General features: G+C 32.3%; 2 protein-coding genes and 1 non-coding gene across 4 annotated transcripts; 1 reads left to right on the top strand and 2 right to left on the bottom strand.

The window, feature by feature from the left end:
* Nucleotides 1–857: 857 nt before the first annotated feature.
* On the bottom strand, nucleotides 858–7991 carry LOC133305406 (GPI ethanolamine phosphate transferase 3). 2 transcript variants are annotated; one of them, XM_061505622.1, is made up of 19 exons: nucleotides 7687–7991; nucleotides 7468–7589; nucleotides 7290–7379; nucleotides 7033–7152; nucleotides 6822–6905; nucleotides 6605–6682; nucleotides 6159–6284; nucleotides 5974–6063; nucleotides 5504–5539; nucleotides 5354–5409; nucleotides 4334–4466; nucleotides 3219–3663; nucleotides 3035–3126; nucleotides 2353–2899; nucleotides 2027–2144; nucleotides 1852–1893; nucleotides 1442–1598; nucleotides 1268–1351; nucleotides 858–1171 (listed from the first exon to the last, which is right to left on the bottom strand). In XM_061505622.1, exons 1-19 carry the CDS (start codon nucleotides 7973–7975, stop codon nucleotides 1034–1036), a joined length of 2847 nt encoding a protein of 948 aa, XP_061361606.1. In that variant the 5' UTR covers nucleotides 7976–7991; the 3' UTR covers nucleotides 858–1033. The 2 variants fall into 2 exon arrangements, with proteins under 2 accessions (XP_061361606.1, XP_061361608.1); XM_061505624.1 differs by having other exon boundaries at nucleotides 7722–7927.
* A 10072-nt stretch (nucleotides 7992–18063) lies between these two features.
* Nucleotides 18064–22080, top strand: LOC133305336 (cyprosin-like). The gene is made up of 14 exons (XM_061505524.1): nucleotides 18064–18114; nucleotides 18354–18712; nucleotides 18810–18870; nucleotides 19007–19101; nucleotides 19220–19332; nucleotides 19550–19718; nucleotides 19799–19838; nucleotides 20135–20199; nucleotides 20293–20406; nucleotides 20504–20562; nucleotides 20672–20828; nucleotides 20955–21074; nucleotides 21351–21439; nucleotides 21597–22080. The coding sequence occupies exons 2-14, from the start codon at nucleotides 18368–18370 to the stop codon at nucleotides 21679–21681; spliced, it is 1512 nt and encodes a 503-aa protein (XP_061361508.1). The 5' UTR covers nucleotides 18064–18114; nucleotides 18354–18367; the 3' UTR covers nucleotides 21682–22080.
* TRNAG-GCC (transfer RNA glycine (anticodon GCC)) lies at nucleotides 21789–21859 on the bottom strand. Its single transcript has one exon. It is a non-coding gene; the product is annotated as a tRNA-Gly (tRNA).
* Nucleotides 22081–24320: the final 2240 nt, after the last annotated feature.

Here is a 24320-nt window from a genome sequence, read left to right as displayed (position 1 = left end):
GGAACAAAGCCAAATTTGCTTAATTTCTTGCCAATCTTACCAACACAAGATTGCTTAATTTCTTATGTCTTCATCTTCCATGGCCGTGGTTATTACTCGGTGAAATTCAAGACGTGCTAAATGAGTCTCCACCTAAACTTGAATTCCACAAGATGCAATGTATTATCTTGCTTACTGATAGAAGTTTCAACATTAGTTGTTATCAATAGTAACTAAATTTTCAGTAAGGATGTCTAGCTGTGTGATTATTCTCAAACATGGTACTGGATTCGAATGGGCCTTGTCTTCACAAGCAATGGTTGATAGTTACTTCCTGATCCAAATTGAGCTCTCCATTCATGCCTCCAATTGCCGAACAGTACAAATGCTAGATGCAGTGTATGCGTAGTTCCAGTCTAAAGGGTAATTGGCACTAGACTGATAAATACCAATTGACAGTTGCCGCACGTGTTAGTGCAAGACAAAGAATTTGAAAGATTGACTCATAAAGGATTCATATCTCAACCAGATTACACCCCCTGAATTATAGTAAAAATACGTCCATACATCGAGTCTGATTAAGTCTTCAAGTTCATGTATTGACTATCATTTCAATTAAATTTGGCAATTATTTTACTTTTCAGCATAACTCAGTACGAGAACCAATCAAAATTACAACTTGGTTCTATAAAGCTCCCAGTCTCCCATTATGTACAGGGTTGCAAAAGGCTGATTACAAACCACTATCAATATTTAAAAATAAATGTGTTCAGAAGATATTTGAAGTAAAATAGTAAATAAAAAATCACTTGGAAATACAAATATTTATATTACATCACAAAATTAAATAACAACAATATTCGCTGCAGCGTGGGGAAATTACAAATTGAAGTCCCTATGCCCCAATATGCTTTCACAGTTTCACTATGTCAAACAGAAAAGCTCAAATAAATCAGGAGTCATTCTAAAGTAAATAGATAGTATAGAGCTATGGAAACTTAAAAGCATATATTTAAAAAAAAATGTAAAATGACAATAGTATGCAATATATTCTTCAGCAACTTGATGATTTCAGTTGTGGATCATCACCCCCTTGACCAAAATAGTAAATTGAGGCCAAACAAATCAAGACATCTGTAAGAATGAGATAAAACACATCGAAAACAAACTTCGGAGCAAATAAACCCCAAACCTGCAAAAATTATTAAGCGTTGAGTATACTGTATTATCATTAAATATGCAGAAATGGGTAGATGAAAAACATTTAAGTAAAAGACAACATATTTACCATCAAGTGCCGTCTTTGAATTGTGACACATAATATTGTAAAAGTTGTCATAATTGCTGTTATGAGCCCATAGGTTGTATATATCTATATAAAATATTGAATGGTCATTGCGTTGAGCATGCGATGCATTTAATGATGAACTAGTGGATCTACTAACAGGAGAAGGAAACTCACTTGAGATAATTGTGTGAAAAGAAAATGTTTTCCTAGGTTAGGCTGATACTTCGTTGCTACAAGAAACGGAAGTCCAAATACTGGAAGGATGATAGAAAAACCAAAGGTATCAATTGCAAGGAGGATGGCTTGGCGAACAAGCATAAAATCTTCAAACCTGAAAATGAATTAGTGCTTAAAATATTGAATTACCAAGTGAGCAGTAATACTAATAACAGAAAGAGATTTAAAAACCCCTTTAAAAGCCAACAACTGATCATTCCAAAGAGAGACAAATTTAATATAGGGCTGATTGTAATGGTGACATTCTTCAATTGTTGTAAGAGTTCCAACATCTGAATACACTTGTATCTCAAATGTTTAATATGCACTCTTCAAATATAATAAAGAATGCATAGAACATTATTTACCCTATAAATGCAGCACCATAGCGGAGACCATCAAAAGCACACCTGAAAACAAAATTGCAGAGTTTATTATAAGACCAATACAATGCAGGAACAAGAAAGTTGCAAAGTCATACAGACCTACAAAAAGAAATGACAATTATAACTCGAAACTTAAACCGTGAAAGTTGCATCATACCAGTGGCCGCTGCAGAAAAAGAGACATGTGGCAAAGAGGCTCCATTGCATCACAGAAAAACTTCTGTGAGGTCCATCCTTACCACCTTCTATATTACTCAACCTCATAATACAATAACCTGGAAATTAAATTCAAGGACAAAAACAAACTTTTTCACAAAAGAGCGTGTAGCTTGGTGCTCGTGAAATTGACTTCTAAATGACAACACCATTGCTAATCTACAAATATTAGCAGCATAAATAAACCATGGCAGAAGTGTGTTTGAAGAATAATGCAGCAAGATTTAGCAAGTTTATACAACATATGAAAACAAAAAGAAAGAGCACCTCCAACTATGGATGCAAAAGCAATCATGGGACCCTGTTTTCCTGAAAGAAGAATGACAGTTGAACTCCAAGCAGATAACATGGCCATTGTTTTTGCAACTACACTTGTCTTGCAATCTAAACAGTTATCCTTAAATAGTTGACCAAATGCCAGTAATAACAACTGTCCTAAAGCAATAGCATAGACGATTCTAGGAATATAATTTCTTCCAATGCTTTCAGGGACCAGTGCTACACCAAATCTATTACTGTCTGTCACCCAATGCGCAATTATTAGCATATAACTCAAGATAGTACCCAGTATGACATAATTCCATGGCCAATAAAAGAAGCTGCCACTGGTGGCCTTGTAAAGCCATAATGCCAACAGAATCAGAACTAGCATAGGTACAACTTCAGCTGCATAGTCCCATACAGGTAAATCAGAGCCTATGTTGAGGATCCATGAAGTGTTGTCTTTCATGAAAGCAGATGTGGCAGCCTGCTTGGACAGCCCAACTTCAATGGAAAATCGGCAAAATGTGCTCAAAAGAAGGAACCCAAAGCTCTGCAGAAAAGATATACATGTTCAAGAGCAATCTAATTAAATTTTTATAGACAAGATGCCTTAACATGTAAAGAAATTCAGATATAATACTTAGCTTTTACACAAAGGAGAACGAAAACTAAACAAAATACATACTTCAATTAGCAGCTTCTCCTTGATGAGTGATTGACGTAATGCCACAATCCCAGATGTGCTCAAAAGAAAATTTGCTACTTTGCCTTCCTCAACTGATAGCAAAGTTCAAGTGAAAAACAAAATGACTGAATATAAACATTCTGAACAATCAAAGTGGAATGTATACGAAAAACATCAAACTTACGGATATAACTGTTAGAAAGGAAACTGCATGCACGTATTCCCACTAAAAAGAATGTAAAAGTTGAGGGAATGATAATCCAAGAATCACCAAATGATGACAAAGTTACACCATGCTGCGTGTTCCCCCTTAAAATGGCAAAAACTTGAAATATAAGTGATATTAACATGATTCCAATGCCAGACCCCATCATGTTTAAATCAAACTCAGTCCATTTAGACCGAGCTAACTCAGCAACTGTTGCTAGAAAATTGAAGTATGCATCAATTTGCCTCTTAAGTACAGGCACTAATGTATCACTGCCATTGTGTCTATCAAGCAGAAGCTTTTTGGTGGAGTGCAACCAATGATTCTCTGCTTGAGCATAAACACTTGCTATTCGGGATAAGTCATCATGGGAAAATCCAACAGCTGATGAAGCTGAGTAAGCATCTACATATCTTTTCACCTATACAAGGAGAAATGCATCATTGAAATGATTTAATGATCTCTCTCTCTACACACACACACATGCTCGCCAGACTGCTCATATCATTTCTGGAATTGCCATAATAAAGCAACGGTAGTAAAACCTAAGATTGTATCCTTGAAACATAATGAAGCCATTTTGGAAGCATAACTAACAAGAATGTAACAATGTGAAACTAAATTTACTTACAATCATTTCAAAGTAACTTCTTTTCACATACAATCAAGTGCATTATTTTATCTAGGAATCCTAGTTGGGTTCGGTCAGAAAAATCATTACATATTAATATATTATACAGTAGTCTACTGTCTGTCTATGACTCTAGGTGTTTGAGCAGCATAGTGGTATCAGCTGAACTACCAAATCCCAGCAGCAAATCCTTTTATAAAATAAGCACGGTTTCTCAAAACAGTAATTTGTTAAATAAAACAAGAAGAATAAGAGACATTGCTGAGTTTTAAAGGCAACAAATATCTCTGAGGAGAGATGAAAGCAAATGCCGCAGCTAGGATAGGGAGGCACTCAGGTACCCAAACTTTTCAAGTGCACCATCAAGGTCCATTTCACAACTTTATAGCCAAAAAATATATAAGTAGAAAAATGTAGAAATGGTATTTTGTAATTGTAACCTAAGATTAGATGTGAGTACCTGCCAAGAATTTATGCACAGCACATTAGCATAATCCTGCATCCAGATATCTAACTCTGACAGCTTCTGAGAGGCATCCAAATTCCAACCACCTGCTCCTAAAGCATATAGTTCAGGATTGATGTGACCAATGCTGAGGAATGAAAAAATGTATATATTGTGAGTTCTTAACATAGCTCCTGTGAAGAAATTTCTAAAACAATGTGATCCACCATGATGTCATGCCATAAGAAAATGCAAGACAAGACATCAAAATAGAAGTTTCCAGAAGAGGAAATAATTCAAGAATAGGCCTCGGGTCATTTGGAGACAACGGAAAAAAAAAAAACACTCCCCAATAAATCCCAACTAGTGAGGGTAGGGGTGAAAGCAATCCTTCTACTCAGTCCCACCCTCGCATATTTGCAAAAAAGTCGGTTCCCGGATTCGAACCCGTGACCTTTCAATCACAAAGGAGCAACTTTACCGCTGCTCTAGGTTCGCCCAATTTATTTGGAGGCAATAAACTGAAAAGAAAATATTGAATATGTCACCATTTGACCTGGCTTAGCACAAGAAATCTGGAATTGACTGCAGGAATCGCACAGATGTGTCATTTCATTTATCATATGTCTAGTATTTCTATCTAGAGTAATTAGCTAAACTTTTTGAAATGTGGAATGATAAGATAGACATCTTAGGCACAGTGGCATCAAAATTTTAATATATACTAATTTATTCTCTCAACTTTTTCTTTTTTTCAAATTAGATTCCCCTTCAACTCAGTGATTTTCTATCTACATCAAATAACACTTAAAAATTATACTTTCAAGCAATAACTATCCTATGCTCTTTCAAATCACCTCAAAATATCAACTCAATATAGCCTTCAATTTTACTCACAGCACATCCCAGAAAACAGAAAGTTTGTGAGAAATATAGGAAGTCAGTTGAGTCAATACATTACAACCAATTATATAGCTACACAAATAGAAGAGAAAAGTAGACAATAGTAACATAGACAGGATGCTTACACTGCACCTTCCATAAGGAAAAGGTATGCCAAGCAATGCTGACATTGTTACTGCAAAGTCAAGCTGTAAAGGATGATAAGAATAAATATGGGCATGAATATATTGAATTGTATGTAGGGTATTCAAAATGCCATTACAACAGAATAGCTTGCCTAACCTGTTGCATGGAGCTGATACAAACATTCTTCCCATCCTGATATGTAAGACAAGACAGGTCACTTACCCAGAAAAAATTTAAAATCTAGGCACTGAATTATAAAGATCTAACCCAGTTTTATGATCTTGGGAATCAGAGTAGTGTAACAGGGATCTCACTGCCCGCAAGTAGAATGATGATGTGACCAAGCATATCCATTAAGTTAGATATATTAGGTAATATGTATGAATTTAATGTTATACTTTTCCAGTGGCCACTCAATTACTTATTTATCCATAACTATACATTATTCTGTCATTTTCAATTCACTAAATTATCTATGCTTTCCATTTCTTGACCTTTCTCGCATAACATTAGTGGTAGTGTGCATGTACAAGAGGAAGCAAAAGATTGTTGGAAACAGATCAGGAAGAATCTTAGAGCCACCAGCATGTTTATGTATGTATAAACTTTAAAGGGAGAGTAAATACCAGATCTAGTTGACAGGAATAAGTCTCAAATTCTGGTGGCACGGAAGAAAGAGGCTTCTTAAAACTCATGGCAAAAATGGCAGTTTCCACCTGCAAGATGTTACCACAAATATCCTAAGTGAGATTGGGAAAAACATATTAATCAAGAAAAGCATATGAACAGACACCACATGTGTTGTACACACCTCTTCAGCACTTCCACCACCATGATCACCATTTAGTGTTTGTCCATGGTCACCCATTACCACAAGCATAGTATTTTCATGTAAGCTCCCAGGTCCAGACTGATTTTCCAGCACTTCAATAACTCTCTAAAGCAAATTTGCATTAGTTTGCTTATTAAGCAGGCATGGGAATCAGCAAAAACAAAACCAACTAAATTGGATAAAAATAAGTTAACAATATTACCACCAAACAACCAACAAGAAAGGAGAGGTGTCATAAACCCAGGGATGTTTGAAGACAGCATATAACTTAAATAAAATGATTGAATAATTGAAGAAGCAAATATAAGCCATAAAAGCCTCACTAATTAACATGAAAAGTGCCAATCAACAAATTGACAAGGAAGGGACAACCATGTAGGGTAGACCAGAAGTATATGGCAAAATCAAGAATTACATAAACTTACCTCAATAATATTATTGTATTGCTCCAATTTTTCTATCATTGGAGTGGAGTCGACACCAAATATATGTCCAGCATGATCCTTAACCAAGCAGAAAACCATAAAGAACATGGTGTAAATTAATTGTCCTGATGATGCAGAATGAGAGTAGGAACCACAGGGTATAGAATACGTATATTAAGATTATTAGGTGCATAGTATGGAATAATATCAAACATACCACTCCTAGAAAATGAGCAATAAGAACATCCCAATCTTCTTCATATAGGGATGGAAACAGGTGGTCAATGCATCCATTGTCAACCTAGAAAATAATCGGCGCCGTGTCATAGTCGTTGGAATGATGAACCACTACCGCTCAATTAATTAACATGTATTGCAAGGATTAAAAGTTTACTCCAAAATCAAGCTTAACACAATATAAGGCCCACCGTATGAAGATCTTTGACGTTAAAAGAAGGGTATGGATACGATCTTTCAAAATGATGAGGAAATAACTGCGTCCACGTATCATCCCCCATCATAACAACTTTCTTCCCATTTTGAACCAACTGAAAGTGAAACGCGTATATTTAGATCTATCTGCCTTGTCCGCTTCAGAAACTTAAAAATAAGAACCAGCTTCACTGTTGAAGTAAACCAATATTTCAAATGTTAAATGTACCAAGCAAGTAGAAAGAATCAAAACCTGATTTATGAAGTTATCTTCAACAATTGCCGGCGCACCAAAGCTATTACCAACATCAACAAAAGTTGGAAGTCCACCAGTTGTCAAGCCCTATCAAAAGAACGCCATCAGTTCAAAGCACGAAACATCTAAATCTCCAATTCACACACAATCAAAATAAGAAAGAAATCGTTGTAACCTTCAAGCGCTGCAAACTGGTGGTAGGTGGATCAGCAATGGCTTTGAAAATCCTGGAGGAGGAGGATCGCTTAGATGCGACATTCTTCAACGCTTGTAATTTATCCATCCAAGGTTTTGATTCTGTGTCAAGAACATAAAACGAACTTCGTAACAAGAAGTTGAAAATCGTTTGTGAAGTGAAGAACAGGTGAGATAGATGGATAGATAGATAGCTAACCTGCAAAGAAGGTGCTGGGAGCAACGAAATCGAACCTGAGAGCATCGAGAACGATAACGACGAGACGGTTAATTGCAGGTTTGGTCCAACAAGATCCATTATGAGAAGAAGAAGAAGGAAAGCATGGTGAGTGTGACACGTCAGAGCAATGGCTATAATAAGGAAGCTCGGTTCTGGTGAGGAGAAAGCCTCTGGTGAAAAGAAGAAGAGCGAGAAGGTGCAGCAACATCGCCACCCACATCGGCCATATGTATCCCCATTTTCCACTCTTCCTCCGCCGCGCTTCCATCTCTGTCACCTCAAACATAACAAACGACGTCGTTTCCACAATTGGTTCAATTCCGATTCCTTCCTTCTGTCTCCTCTCCTCAAAGCTAAAACCCCATTCTGGGCTTTGCCCCCTTTTTGTAAAAAATTAATTTTTGATGTAGTATTAATGAAAGTTTACTTTTGTCCAGTGATTTACTGCATCAGTGCATTGAAATTAAATTCAAAAATTAATAACACCATGTTTAAATTCTCTTTATGAAATTATTCAAATCTAGTTTAGATTAGTGAAATTTGAAATGGTGTTTGTAAAAGTTATTAATGTTGTAATTATAATTATTTTTTGTATTTTGTTAAGTAAAAGGTTAAAAGATAATTATAAAATTAAAATAGTTATTCCGTGTATACTATTTGAAAATAAAATAAATTTCAAATATATTACAACTTGAATTTGTTATTATCTGTACAAGTGCAGGTAAATTTATAATTTTTTTTCATTCATTTTAGGGTTTTATAAAAGTTATGTTATAGAAAAAGTGAAGTGGTCATGTTATAGAGATTCGTTTTTTGTGTCTAAAGATTTTTTTTTTTGCTTCAAAAAATATGGAGCCCACAAAATATTGTGTGTGGAGAAAACTCTCTCTTTTTCGTATTGCATGATGGATCCAAACCCCTTCATTTTATTTGGAAAAAAGTTTATAAACTCACCTGTAGTTTATTTACTTTTTAAACAAGTGAGAATTAAACATATAACTTAATACAAAAAACCTAAACCTCTCACAGCTAGACCAGCCCGAGTGGTTTTGTGATTTACTTTTTTATCACTTACACTCCTATATTTTTTATTTTATCAATTATTCCATCCAAGTCCACCTTTAATATTGTTACTAATTAAACTAACTTATCCATTTTATCCTTAATTTATCTATGGAATTTGTTTATCAAAAATAAAATTTGACCTAAAAATAAATAAAAAATGCAAAGTCTACTTGATTACACTAGAAAAAACAACAAACAAAAAATTGAATAACAATAGTTGTGGGAAGGGGACTTGGAAAAAATTCACCGCGGCAATTATAGCTAAATGTGACAAAATGAAGGAAATCACATAAATGTAAAAAAAAAAAAATAACAGTTAGAGAGCATTGGCTCCAACATCAAAATTTTGGTTCAGGAATGATAAATAAATAAAAAATCCTTAAAAGTGATTACATTCAAAATTTTGAATGTTAACTTTTTTTGTGATTTTTTTTAAGGGATGTTTTGTTCATTATGTGAAATATTTGAAAGGGATAATATACATGATTGTTCTTCATGTCTTTATAATGAACCTAAACTTTGCTAATTCAAAAATTTTATATCAAATTAATAACAAGTAAAATTAAGGTTAAATGGACAAGTTAGTTCAATTACTAACGATGTTAAAAGTGGACTTAGATGTAATAAATCACAGGGAGTAATTGATAAAGAAAAAGAAGCACAAGGGTGTAGGTAATAAAAGAGTAAAATTTATAAACTTTTCCCTTTTATTTACTATAAAACAACTTTAAAATTTCAATAAAATTCATATTTGAAAAAACATTGTCCTTATTTAATTTAGATATAATAATTTCATAATTTGAATAAGTTCTAACATAATTAGTTTACTACTTTTCTTCCTTGGTAATATTTTTTTATATGTTTTAGGACATTCTAATGAAGAATTAAAATCGTTCACAAGCATATGCTTCTCAGTTCTCACTCCTTTTTACTCTTTTTTTAATGTCTCTTTTACCCTTTAAGGTACACGTGATGTTAGTTAGTATTAGAAGCATTGCAAATAAAACAATACAATATGAATAATTCAGTTTATTGAAATATCGTGTTGTGCATTATTTCGTGTATACTGTATAATATAATATAATTGGAAAAAATGAAAGACTAAAGATCATTATTTTTTATTATTATTTTTGAGTTGTAGATAACATTTTTTTACCTAATTTAATGGGTAATAAAAAATCAAAGTTTGTTTACCAAAAAAAAAAAATCAAAGTTTTGTAATGTCTCTAAATACAATAAATTTTATATTGTGTTCTCTTTTTTTTAATAAATCAAATAAACGTTTAACTTTCCTGTGTGTTATCTTTCTCATTTGCATATTATTACTAATAAAAAAAATATGAAAAAATAACTCATAAAATATCATGACACCCAAAACTATCATAGACATTAATATGTCCCATAAAAATATCATGACACAATAAATTTATCATGACACCTTAAAAAATCATAGACCATCAAAATATCTATATAAACTAATCCATCATAAATGCAAGAAATAAAATACCAAATGGTGAAATATCATATCATGATGCTCGATCAAAACAGAAAATATCTCTATTTATCTTGAAAACTAAAACAACCACTATTTTCTTTAAAGATTAATTTATTTTTTTATTTTATTTTATTTTCTACTTATATCTTTTATTTTATTTTACTTATTTCTTATTCTCTTGGCTTGCTTTACTCAAACTCTATGACCTAATGATTTTAATCTGTTTCTTAGTATATTTATTTTGATTCTTATCTTACCATAAACGAAATTTTTGTAAGATTGGATATGACGACCTCTCCTCTACTTCAAACATTGACAAATATTTTTAGCTAGATGTCCTGATACTTTTTATTAATAATTTAATTTTTAATTCTTTTTATATTGATTTTTTGTTATTAATTTTTTGGTATAAGAATTATATTTTTTGTCATGGTAACTTGGACCAATTAATTCCTAGAGATTGTTTTTTTTCATAATTTTGCATTAATTTTATTTATTCTTTTTTTTTTCTCCTTCGAGAATTTATTTAGTAAAATTTGTTCTTTCTTTCCCAAGAATTTTTCGTACTTATTGTCGCAGTGATCTTTTTTTTTTTCAGAAAAAGTTAGTTTTTATTTTCATAGAATCTTATTTATTCTTCAGTTTTCCAAAAAAAAAAATTGTTTTTGTTTATTCGATGATTTTTGAGTTGATTTCCAATAATTTGGGTTATATTATTATGTAAAAGTTGGGGAGACCACTTTATCAGTAAACGAGATTATCATCTGATCATAGAGTCGTCAAAATGGATCAGCCCAATCCGTTAGGCCCTAACCCGCGCGGATCAGGGCCAAAAAACTCGCATATTAAACAGCCCACATGGACCAAGAAATTATATAACCTTGCGGGTTAGGGCCAGCCTACGGGCTAAAAATCAATTTAAAAAAAATTAATTATAAAATTTAAAATTCAGTTAATCCAGTATAAAAATATGCATTAGCAGCCTCAGAATGTTTATCATTTGTCCTCGCATTAAAAATGTCCCAGAAAACATACCACAACTCATAAAGAAAACCTCCAGGAACATCAATTGCTGCATTTTCAAAGAGTTAGCTATAATCAATTGTGATATATATATTATATACCCTATAATTAATCCACCCAGCATACACAAACATTGGCATTAGAGAATTCCAAACAGGTCATAATTAAAGAATAATCACTTAATAAAATAACAATAAAAAAAGCATTGGGCTAGCCCGTAGGGTTATTGGATTAATCTAAAAGAGATGAGGGTTAGTGGGGGTCAGGGCTAAAAATAACACAATCAAATGTGGACTGAAAAAAATGGGGCTGAAAATTGAGGTTGAAGAGCCGGCTCGCAGGCTCTGGTTCGTTTTGACAGCTCTATGACTTATCATGTTTAGCCACAATAGGTGACACTCAAACTTAAGATGTGTTATTGACTAGTCTCATCTTTTACATGAGAGATTCTTATGTGCAGCCAAAGTATCATACTCCCTCCCAGAAAGACAAATGAAGGTAAGAAAACATTACCCCCAAAGTTCACCGATCATCACTTCTTTGTCTTTCTCTTATAGAAAATTTGCCAGTAACCAAAAAAAACTAAGAAGATGACTTATTTTATCCATTTTTCTCCCATTTTTTTTAGCAATTGATTATTTGTATTATTTTTTCTGTATACTTAGTCTTACAAAGTCCCTTGCCATTTCATTTAAATTCAATTTACGAACAGCTTCAATGGCTATTTTGTATGTTTGCAGTGTTGCACTAAAACTGTCACAACAAAATCTATATTGCCACGTATCGAACCAACAATCTCCAAATGCAACTACTCAGTAAAAGATTATAGAATTTTTCTTCGAATCATTTCTCATTGAAATTTTTCTGTCATATAAAAAAAATATTCAAATAAAGATTAACTCTTCAAAAAAATGAAACTAGTATCTATTGATCTTTTAAGAAAATGAAACTGGTAACTATTAACTTACAAGGAAATGAAACTGGTAACTAGATTATTTTTTTCTTACCCTTTCAACAACATTAAAAACAAGTAAGTGCCCATGTCAGTTGTAGAGAAAAATGTCGTGTTTTATCCCTTTTTGGGAGGGCGTATGGTACTACAGCCGCACACAAAAAACTCTCGGTCACCGGACCTTTATACCTTGTTATTTTGAAATATGTGTTTGAATTTAAAACAATTTTTTTATATAATTTAATTTTTAAAATAAAGAAAATATAAAATATCGAAATTGTGGATAAAAAGTAACTAGAAAATAATTTATCGGAAAAAAAAAAAAAAAACAGTCAAAAATATCAATCGATATTCTTACCACACAACGATAATAATCACTTTTTGTACAACCGTAGCACGTACAACTGCGGTTTAGAAAATTACATCTGGATTTTTTTATTTTTTTATTTCTGCTCCGTACGTATAGCACAAGAGACAAGACATTTTAATTGGATTGCCGCACCCAATCAATGGTGCGGCGGTAGTATCCAAAATATTTCGTCTCGTGGGAGTCAACCAAGGTGGTTATCCAAACATGGTTCCCAGAGAGAGTATACTTCTCTGGCGGAAAGCCATCCTCGAGGAAAGACCTAATCTTGAGGCAAAAGGGATCAAAATTGATAATGGTGAGTAGCCGGAGCTGCCAAAGTAGCCAAATGAAAAATTCTTTAAATCTTTCTCCATTGCACGCTGTAGTTTTGCGCCGGAATAAATTTCTATAGATGTATCATATCACAATAACACACATGACTTGTCCCATTTTACTTGCCAAAGGCTTCGTGATAAAATTAATGCCTAAGTCCTAGTTACTCTCTCCACCTTTATATTTTGTTACACTCATTATTCCCCTTTTCTATCTATACTTTTGTGCTTGTAAGTTGTAATACTTTTCCAACATTAGTATTAAATCCAGTAGCTTGTGACAATTTATCGTGCTAAATATGAAGCATTTTTTTATTGTGTTTTTCTTTCTATAACTTTATTCAATAATCCAATTTTCTTTCTTTTTTATTATTATCACCATAGCTTGAGACAAACAAAGAAAATAGAGGGTGAAGAAGCCCATTGTTAGGAGTGTATGCATTGTTTAACCCTCCCCTCATACCAATGGCGGACCCACACAAGTTTATGTGATCTTGAGCCTAATGGCTGGGCTTACACATTTCCAAACACTAATACCACCATCTTATATTATTCGTCAGCTAGTTTATGTGATCTTGAGCCTCTTAACATCACAGACCCACTTACCAATATTTATAGTTTTTACCCTCACTTGTGATATATGATTATATTTAATATTAAAATAATAATAAAAAATAAGACAAGATTATTTTGCATCGCTATACAAATAAAAAACTTAACAAATAATCATTGCTTGAAATTATGATAGCTTAGTTGACTCTCGATTATTATTATTTTATGTTAAAAGGTTTTTTTTCTTTTATTGTTTATATTTTTTTGTTTTTTAATGCATTTAAAAAACAAATTCAGCGCTACTAAATGTGCAGACATAAATAAAATTTTTTGGGTCCGCTATTGCCTCAAACCCTCACAGTTTTTCTTTTACTTTAATACAAATTATAACCTAAATTACACACATAAGGTGAACCAACGACTAAAAAAAATAAAAAAATTTCAGCGCTACTAAATGTACAGACATAAATAAAATTTTCTAGGTCCGCTATTGCCTCAGACCCTCACAGTTTTCCTTTTACTTTAATACAAATTATAACCTAAATTACACACACAAGGTGAACCAATGACAACCTCTGGGATGAACACTCTCCTAGGTGTCATCCTAGTGTTGTGGAAGGGAGGAGGAGATTGAATGATTTGTTTATAAAAATGACATAGTTGGAAAAGTTCCTATTGGAAACTTCTAGCTTTTTTCTGTTCATTTTAAAAATAACTCATTTTTTTATAATAAGAGCTTTTATAAAAATATGTTTGTGCGACTAAGTTTCCCATTTTAAGAAGAAGAAAAACTAAAAATAAAACCTGCCAAACAATAGTTATATATATTTAGGAACGTTGTAATGTACACCCTTAGACTAAAGGTGTAAATGGATTAAGCTGAGTTGAGATTTAACTTAAATGGGCAAAGCTATGTGTAAAATATTTTACATATAACTTGACTTGTTAGTATGATGTAGGCTAAATTATATGTCTTGTATGTTAGCCCTTTTCTTTTATTTATTTAAATAATATTTTATTTAAAATAGATAATATGATATAAGTTGAATTGTGGATTTATAGGTCAAATGTAACATTAAGAAAATAATTATTAAAATAATAAAATAATATTAAAAAACGAAAGTACTTGGTCATGGAGGGGACTACGTGGAGGCAACCCTCCCAGTGATCAAAATGGAGACTTTTGTAATATAATAATATTATATTATTATTGGTTCACTTGTCGTTACTGTAGATAAGTTATCTGCAGTAAGCCCAATACGACGTCGTTTTGAGGCGAAAATCATGGTATTTTTATTATTTTATTTTATTTCAGGGTTATAATAGTCTTTATATTTATAATTTTTTAAGATTTTAATACCAAAACGACGTCGTTTTGGGAATAAATGCAGATAACTTATCTGCAATAACTGCAGAAATATTTTTCTCATTATATTATATTGTTATATTAAAAAAATAAAATCATATTTCTATATAAGCCCCCCTCCCCCTACGTCACGGCCAAAGAATAAAAAAGAGACTGAGAGAGAAAGAAAGAAAGAAAATATTTGGAGAGAACTTTATTCTCCTAGTTTCATTTTTTTCATCTATTTCTATTTGGTATTCCAAAAGTTGTTTTTTCTAGATGTTATCAGGTGTTGTTAATCTAACAAACCATTTTATTATAGATTTCTTCTATACCTTGGTCTTATCTTCTACCATTTGGTTTTATCTTCTAAACTTTGATTTTATGAATTTGATGAATATGCTCATATAGTTATAAGAATGATAATGAATCAAGACCATGGAACTAATTGATTTGTATTTATATTCATGTAATACTAAATCAATATATATTAAAAGAATATGTAATTTTTAACTGAATAATTTTGATGTAACTGACCCAAGGAAGTTCGGGTTTAGACGGTAATATTGTAAGGGATGATATCTTATTTGGCTTTGAGCTCGATCACTTAGTAACATTTCACATTCAGATACCTTTAGAGGCTAAGCTTTAGTAGTTCCAGGTAAATATTACACATTCTTTTCTATATTTATTATTCTAGATATTATTTTCTTAAAGATTTTCTTATCATAAACATGCTTTGAGAGAATGATATTTTTCGTTGTAGCGCGTGGCTGGATTAGTTATAATTTGAAAACTTCAATATTACTGAGATTTATCTCAAGTGTGCTTATATTTATGCTAATATTTCCAAAAGTAAACATGCATACTCTATGTTTGACGGGTAATGGGTGGGGATTATTTGTCTACTTTTATGAGGATCGTACAAAGTTTTATATCATGTTTGGTGAAAAATGAGTGAGTGTTATTTTCTACCATGACAAAATAGAAACTTTTGTAAATAGAGTGAACTAAATAAGACTTAATCAATACACCTATTTATGAGTCTCATATAGTATAGATGCTTACTATTCTTGTTGATGTAATCTAATCTAGATGTATTAGTGAGCTCGACTTCATGTCTAATGTATAATTAATTTTAAAGGTGTTTTGTCATATGTCTTCTTTATAACCGTTGACTTTAGAATCTTATATCCTTTTATTCTTTTATATTTTTTATTCTTTCATTTATGATATTATTTAAGAAATAATGTGATATTATTTATGCTAGCTAGTTATAGAAAGCGTTACATCAATTTTTTTTTTAAAAAGCTTATGATTTTCTTTCTAAATAAGTATTTTTTTAAGGTTGCCTAACACATTTATACCCTTATCCTTAGTCTAATGCAAACTAAATTATAAACATGATTTATTTAAAAAAAATAAAAGGAATGACCTAGCCTTTTAACTTATTTAAGTAGGCATTCCACACCTATCAAGAGTTAAAAAATATTAGAATAATATTATTTTATTATTTAAATACTAATTTTATACTATTTTATTTAAAATAAATAATATAATTTAAGCCACCATACATGCTTATGATACGCCATGCCCCTTTTTATATATGTACATTATTTCCGCAATTTCAACCTTCAGGTTCAAATAATTACTTTTAACCATTATAACCAACACTCTCGTTGGCAATATGTAATATGTTGTTTACTCATTTCATAAATAAACTTATTTTAGAAAAATTATATACATATACATATACATATATATATATATATATATATATATATATATATATATAGGGTTTTATAAGAGTTATGTTGTAGGAAAAGTGATTGTGTTATGTTATAGAGATTCGTTTTGCGTGCCGAAGGTTTTTTTTTTTGCTGCGGGTCCCACAAAATGTTGTGTGTGTAGGAAACTTTTTGTGGTCATGTTAAATGATAGATGATAAACCCATATATATATATATATATATATATATATGAGATAAGTTATTATACTTATCTCTTTTTCTGCTTACCTTTATCTATAACTCCCCAACATCATTAGATCAGAATATCAACTATTTTTATCATTTCTCTCTCCTATTCAGATTCTGATCTAATGATGTTAAAGAGTGATAGATAAAGATAGACAGAAAAAAAAAAGATAGATAGAATAATATATTTCTATTATTTTGAATTTACCCGGTCTATGTTTATATGAATAAAATGAAATGACATTAATTAATCTTATTTAAGTTACTTAAAATGAGATGAGATATACTATTGTCTAATTCATTATTTACTTAATCTTAGTTTATTTCTCAAGTAATAGGATTAAATTTTTACTCTATTTATTATTAAATAAACTCCAGTATCATTATTTTATTTCATTCTATATCCCTTCATCTATTTCTATTTCATTTCACCAATTCTTTAACTAGTGCAAAGAATGAAGGATTATATTTATCACTATTTTTTCTTATCACTCCTTCTTTAATTTTGATTACGATAACAAAATTAATTGTAAGAGTATAAGGGATAATAAGAAAAAATAATAATAACTATAATTTTTCCCAAGCGGCTTGCAAAGATATCTTTAAGCCAATTCATTTACTATAATAAAAGTTAAGAATTATTTTAGCATTTACGGGCAACTATAAGTTTTTGACGAGCATAGTTTGAGATACACCACTCTAAAACTAGCTCAAAAGTGGGAGTGCCCAAAATTTTATAAAGGCCACATTGCTCAAACAATCACAAGTAGGGAAGGACGAGGCTCTAATATCATATAAAGAACTTGGGATACATCACCCCAAAAGCGAGCTTATAATCTTTACAGTTTCTAATAAACATTAAACAAGAATGGACTCAGTAACCTTCTGACAACGTCGTTAGCCGTACTCATAGTCTCATACGTAAGTGGGAGAGCATTCAAAATAGTGTCTCTACTTTGATTGAAGGTCTCTCTGTTCTTATATTGTATGCTGCAAAGTTCTTAAAAGCTACCTCGTTTATTGTACGAGAGATTGCATTATCCTACGCGAAACTACGCAGCAGTTTCCCATGCAAGTGTAAGTTGTTCCTTTGCAGCACCAAAATTGAAAGAATAGAAGGGGGCAAGCTTAGCATTTTCTAGGGAAAGGGGTGGTAAATTTTTCATACTTCTTACCCAGTAGTTATTAGGTGGGAAGGAACCGTATCTTGGTTATATTTATATATGAAAGGCATATGTTACACCTTTGTGTTGTAGTTCTGTGCCTGCACTAACGTAACTCTTTCTCAAAAGCCCTGCTTTAAGAGTCGTCATTATCAGGTATTAGTTTTTCAAGTTTATCTCTAATATTGGATATCAGATTCAGTCTTGGTTAAATTGTTTTGAAACTCTTTTGCATTTTACTACTGTTGCTAGTTAAAATGACAAGAATAAGGCTCTTTTTTTCTGCTTCATTTGTAGAACTGAAAACGTACGCGTGTTATGGTTGTTTGTGATTAATCAGCCTCTTTGATATTGCTTCTGCTGAAACTGACTTTAACATATTGAACTTGAACCAGATGACTCGTAAATTATGGGTTTCAAGTATTTGCTGGTTGTGATGTATCTGTGGGCTTGGATTGGATCCTCCTTGGCTTTTACTACTTCTAATGATGGGTTAATGAGGGTTATTTTAAAAAGGAAGAATTTGGACATTCACAGTGTTAATTCTGCAAGGATCAAGGAGGCTGCTCATCCCAAACTTTTAGGGAGTGTTAATAGGAATCATTTAAAAGCAGGTGTAGTGTATCTAAAGAATTATCTTGACGCACAATATTATGGAGAAATTGGTATAGGATCACCTCCACAAAGCTTCAAAGTCGTGTTTGACACTGGAAGCTCGAATCTTTGGGTCCCGTCTTCCAAATGCATCTCCTCTGTAAGTTATACCCAATGATCTAATGCAATTGAATACTCCATCAATGTTATTTTCTTTGGTTGAGCTTATTTTGAAAACAAGATACGACTACATGCAGATTGCTTGCTTTTTCCATTCCAAGTATAGGTCGAAGCTATCTAGCACCTACATGAAAATAGGTACTTTGGATTAGCATGACAATTATTATGAAGTTCTTCAGTTTGGCTTTACATGTACAAAGTGAACATTGTTTGTGGTAAAATTATGTTTGTTGTAAAACTCATACTCAAAAGTTTCTGTTTGGAAAATGTCCAGGAACACCTTGCAAAATCCCTTATGGCCGTGGACACATTTCTGGCTTCTTCAGCCAAGATAATTTAAAAGTTGGGGATATCATCATCAAAGATCAAGTCAGTATTTTGACTCTTTTACTTTTTAATCAGTATTGTGATTGATTGAGTTCTATATGCTTCAAACATGCTTGTACTTTTTGTTGTACTGATGGCTAGTTACTTCCCCATCCTCCAGGAATTTGCTGAGATTACAAAGGAGAGGTCTTTGGCATTTTTAGCTCTGCATTTTGATGGGATACTTGGACTTGGATTCCAGGATACTTCAGTTGGACAAGTCACACCAGTGTGGTACCTTTGCACATAATCCGAACCTTATTAATCCCTTTTTGTTTACTTACCTTGATATACCTGGTCTTAATTTTTCCCTTTAATAATGAGTGAACAAGGGCGCATGCTTAGTGCTGTGGTTGTCTTTGGTGGTAATAGGGTAGAAGAAAAATCATACTCTTCCCTTTTTTTAAAAATTTGGATGCCTCAAATACAGTGATTAGTACTGTGAATACAGGTATAATATGATAAAACAAGGGCACGTGGGTCAAAAGATCTTCTCTCTTTGGCTAAACCAAGATCCAATGGCAAAGACAGGGGGTGAGATTGTCTTTGGTGGTATTGACTGGAGGCACTTTAGGGGTGACCACACTTATGTTCCACTTTCTCAAAAGGGTTATTGGCAGGTCTATTATATTTACAACTCATTCGCTTCTGTGTAGCTTTTATCATCAACCATATTGAATTTTGGTGTTTTCATCTGCAGATTGAGGTGGGAGATGTTCTACTGTCAAACAATTCAACAGGTTCTCTTGCATTTCTATTCTACTTGATGTTTCATCTATATGCCTTGTACTTTCAATCTTTCATTGTTTCTTATGGTTTTGAGTGTGTGCGATGTATGTAGAGATTAAAATTGTTAAAGATTCCATAATATCAGGAAGTTGCAATTGCTACTTCCTCCAGAAAAGAAATCCAAATTTGACAGACTTTGTATAAACTAAGGGATTTTCTCATCAGTTGTTGATTTTCCATTGAACTTGATACTAATTCAGTTCCATTTCCATAGACCTGACTTACAATATAAAATTTGTATTTACAGGCCTATGTGAGGGTGGCTGTGCTGCCATTATTGACTCAGGGACATCTTTGATTGCTGGTCCAACAGTATGATCTCAAACATTATACTTCTGTCTTGGTGTGCTTTTTTTGGTTCCCTTTTCATGTGGTGTCTTTTTTCTTTATGGTTATTGTTTGCAGAGTGTAGTGACACAAATTAACCATGCCATTGGAGCAGACGGATATGTGAGTTTTGAATGTAAAAACATCATCCATAACTATGGCAATTCGATATGGGAATTCTTAACTTCTGGGGTTTGTTCTTTATCCTTTCCTCCCTTATACTCACAGTGATTATCCAAATCTTTACTGGAATTTTAACCATCCTTTACATATCTTATTGTGTCTTCAGTTAAGACCTGAAATTATATGCGTTGACATTGGATTCTGCTCACGTAATAGATCACATAAGTACAGTATTTTTCATTATCCTCAATTTGATTCTTTACAGACATATTCCTTCGTTTGAGTTCTCTTTTTTTTGAGTTCTCTTTAACAAAAGTCTTACTTTAACCTGCAGTGATGTTATTGAAACAGTGGTACATAATGAAAGTCGGGGCGAGTCACGAACCAGAGAGAGCCCCTTGTGTACTTTTTGTGATATGATTGTCTTTTGGATTCAAGTTCAACTTAAGCAAAGGAATTCAAAGGAAAAAATATTGAAATATGTAGATGAGGTATTTGTTGCACAATAGATTACATCTCAGAATTATACGTCCTATTTACTTTGAGTTGAGTTTTCAATAACCCTGATGTTTTCAATTAAGGGACTTACAAGCTTTTTCTTTATCCTTCTGTAAAAGCTGTGTGAGAGGCTTCCCAATCCCGTGGGACCATCATTTATAAACTGTAATAGTATTGCAGCTATGCCACAAATTACATTCACTATTGGAAACAAATCATTTCCTCTCTCTCCAGAACAGGTATGAGTTTTATAATCAATTTTTGTAGTCCTCATTTGTTACATGAATATGAGTTCTCTTTTATTTTTACATTAGTGTCTTGGCACTAAAAAAATGAGCATGCTTAATGTATTTGTATAAGCTTTCTACCTAAAGTTTTAAGTTTCATTTATTCATTATTCATGCCCATAAAAATGTTTGACAACTAAATGTAGCAAAGTTTCGGTTGGTTGTTGCAAGTTAATGCTTAATAGTACTTAATATATCAGACATTTAATATCGCATTTATTTTCACAGTATATCCTAAGAGTTGAAGAAGGCTGCTCTACTGTCTGCTATGGCGGTTTTGTTGCTCTAGATGTTCCTCCTCCACAGGGTCCCCTCTGGTAATGAATCATTATCATATAGTTAAAATATCGTTCTTGGATAAGTGTCAATTAAATCTGTGCACTTATTCACTGCAGAAATGAGACTGCTGCATGTTGTTATTAACATTATTTTTAAATCTTTATATAGTGTATGACAATTGTAGTATGGTTGCAGGGTTCTCGGAGATATTTTCTTGGGGGCATATCACACGGTTTTTGACTATGGGAATCTCCGAATAGGATTTGCTGAAGCTGCATAGTCGAAGTCTGGTCTCATTACTGTGCCAAATTGTTTTTAGGAAAAAATAAATAAATAAGCACAACAAATATTTCCTAAAAAGGCAAAGTGAAGCAAAAATAAAAGAAATGCACCAGCCGGGAATCGAACCCGGGTCTGTACCGTGGCAGGGTACTATTCTACCACTAGACCACTGGTGCTATTGTTGTTATGTATATAAATTAAAATCTTAACTTTATTAGGCTATATCAAATAAATCAAACATTATCGCATTTGGGAATTTAGCAAACAGTATTATTATTTTCAATCTTGAATTTGTATACTTTCTTTTTACATATTCCATTTATGAGAAAAGGAAGACAGATTAAAGGGGGTGAATAATGCAGTTCAGATATACCAATTAAGAGTGAATGCATGTACATTTTATTACTCCATGGTCGGGTATAAGTTAGACACAAGGTTATTTTAATAAATCGTATTATATAAAAAATCTCAATTTACAAAAAAAAAAAAAAAAAAAAAAAAATCTCAATTAATCATTGGTAGGTTAAAAGTAGACCCTTTTTTATTCTTCAGTTCACTCTTCTAATTTTATCATTAAAATTATAATCATTCATTTGTCAATGAATAATTCAAAAATTTTAAACGACGGTCAAAGAAGAGTCTTTGTATGTATGAGCAATCAATTAGAGGCGGACCCAATAATTTTGGGTGATGGGGGGCAAAAATAAATAGATTTTCTATTACATAGAATCTTACTTGCGTTGCATTAAATAGATTTCATATGACACATAATTATCCTTTTTTTTTTTTTTTTTTTGTAAATCATAATTATCCTTTTTGTTTAAGCCTAATAGTGATAAAGAAATGAATATGTTACAAAAAAGAAGATAAATATTTTAGAGTTTCCTTCACTAAGTTATTAGAATTATATATTCGGTTAATTATAAAAGCATTCAATGAACATGAAAACAGAGTATTCAATGGTTAAATATATGGGTTTTATAAGAGTTATCTTGTAGGAAAAGTGATTATGTAATGCAGTGTTTTAAAACTCGGACCGATCATCGAACCGGTCGAGGTACTGGGTCACTGGTTCAACCGGGTTCAATCGGGTTGAACCGGATTTACTGTTCACATATTAAAAATATAAAAATACTACTTATTTTAATAAAAATTCACATAAGAAAATTATCAATGAGCTTCAAAAAATAAATTGATTTTCAATGATAGCAAATATTATATACTTCTAAGCTTCTAGCTCTAGACCATATCCTAATATTGGATTAAAATTGCAATATAAGTTAAATGCACCTTTTGTGCTTGACATGATCCATATAAATTAAATCATGATAACAAATAGTATGCATGAAATATACACTAAGAAAAAAGTGTCACCAATTAGGGTTGGGTAACTCCAAAAAGAAAAAAAGAAAAAAGTGTCACCGTTACCAAGATAACAAATAGTATGCATGAAATATACACAAAAAGTGTCCACCGTTGAGATGAGATCATGAGACCATCAGTGTTTATCACCACTTAACTTCATGAGATTATTATAAGATGCAACTAAATTACATAAACAAACTGCACTAATCTAAAATACCTTATTATGTTCACCTTACTTTTAATCATACTCATCATAAAATATGAATATGATTTAATTCAAGATTTCTTATCAACAACAAAAAAATTTACCAAAAAAAAAAAAAGAATAACTGGTCTAACCCGGGTCACCGGGTCGCCAACTTTTGGCAGGGTCAACCGGTCCAATCCGGGTTGACTGCAGAAACGGTCCAACTACTCGCTCGGACCGGGGAACTCACCGGGTCACCGAGTCCCGGGTCGACCCGGCCGGTCCGAGCCGGGTTTTAAAACACTGGTGTAATGTTATAGAGATTTGTTTTGCGTGCCGTAATTTTCTTTTTTTCTTTTTTCTTCAAAAAGTGTGGGTCCCACAAAATGTTGTGTGTGTAAGAAAGTTTGTTGTGTCATGTCAAATGACAAATGCAAACCCCTAAATATATATATTGAAAGTTCATAAACTAAATTCTAGAAATGAAAACAAAGTTAACAGTTGTTTCTAGAAATGAAAACAAAGTCAAACAATTGCTTCTGTTTAATCCCACAAGAGAAACCAAACAATTTAAGCCCAATCAATGAATAAAACTTCAGCCCAATAACAACAAAAACTGAGATCAAATCTAATCTAACTCTGATTTAGGTGAAGGGAGGGGCTATACATTGGAGATTTGGGTTGAAGCTGTTTGCTTTAGAGTTTTTGTAAGTTTTGTGAATAGTTTCAGGGGTGTGTTGTGGACTGGGTTTTATTTTGTATTCTATTTTTGGCTTTTAGGTTTTGTGTGGGATGGTGGCTTATGGATTGGTGTTATATTGGTAGGAGTGTGCATGACAACCATTTTACTCCCCAGCACTGTTTATGAAAAGAAACAATTCTTTTCTATTTCTACGCCTTGGAACAGTTTCTGAGAAAAAAATGTGTTTGATAATATGTTCTACTTTTATTCTGAGAATGAGAATTGTGTTTGATAACACAACAAATAATATAATAAAAATAATTCCTATTAAATATAAAAAAATTTTGAATCATCACTTTCCTTTCTATATGGTGTGGTGGTGGTGGTGGCGGCGGTGGGTGGC

Source organism: Gastrolobium bilobum, unplaced genomic scaffold, assembly GCF_033153095.1.
Source record: "Gastrolobium bilobum isolate Gb01-03AN ecotype WA unplaced genomic scaffold, APGP_CSIRO_Gbil_v1 utg1221, whole genome shotgun sequence".
Classification (NCBI taxonomy): Eukaryota; Viridiplantae; Streptophyta; class Magnoliopsida; order Fabales; family Fabaceae; genus Gastrolobium; species Gastrolobium bilobum.
This window is presented reverse-complemented; position numbering and strand designations above follow the sequence as displayed.

Coding starts and splice junctions, on each gene's coding strand:
- LOC133305406 (XM_061505622.1), bottom strand. CDS start 7,975: ATGGAAGCGCGGCGGAGGAAGAGTGGAAAATGGGGATACATATGGCCG. Junction 6,906..7,032: donor ACGTCAAAGATCTTCATACG/GTGGGCCTTATA, acceptor ATTATTTTCTAG/GTTGACAATGGATGCATTGA. Junction 6,683..6,821: donor TTGCTCATTTTCTAGGAGTG/GTATGTTTGATA, acceptor TGCTTGGTTAAG/GATCATGCTGGACATATATT.
- LOC133305336 (XM_061505524.1), top strand. CDS start 18,368: ATGGGTTTCAAGTATTTGCTGGTTGTGATGTATCTGTGGGCTTGGATT. Junction 19,102..19,219: donor ATATCATCATCAAAGATCAA/GTCAGTATTTTG, acceptor CCCATCCTCCAG/GAATTTGCTGAGATTACAAA. Junction 21,440..21,596: donor CCTCCACAGGGTCCCCTCTG/GTAATGAATCAT, acceptor GTATGGTTGCAG/GGTTCTCGGAGATATTTTCT.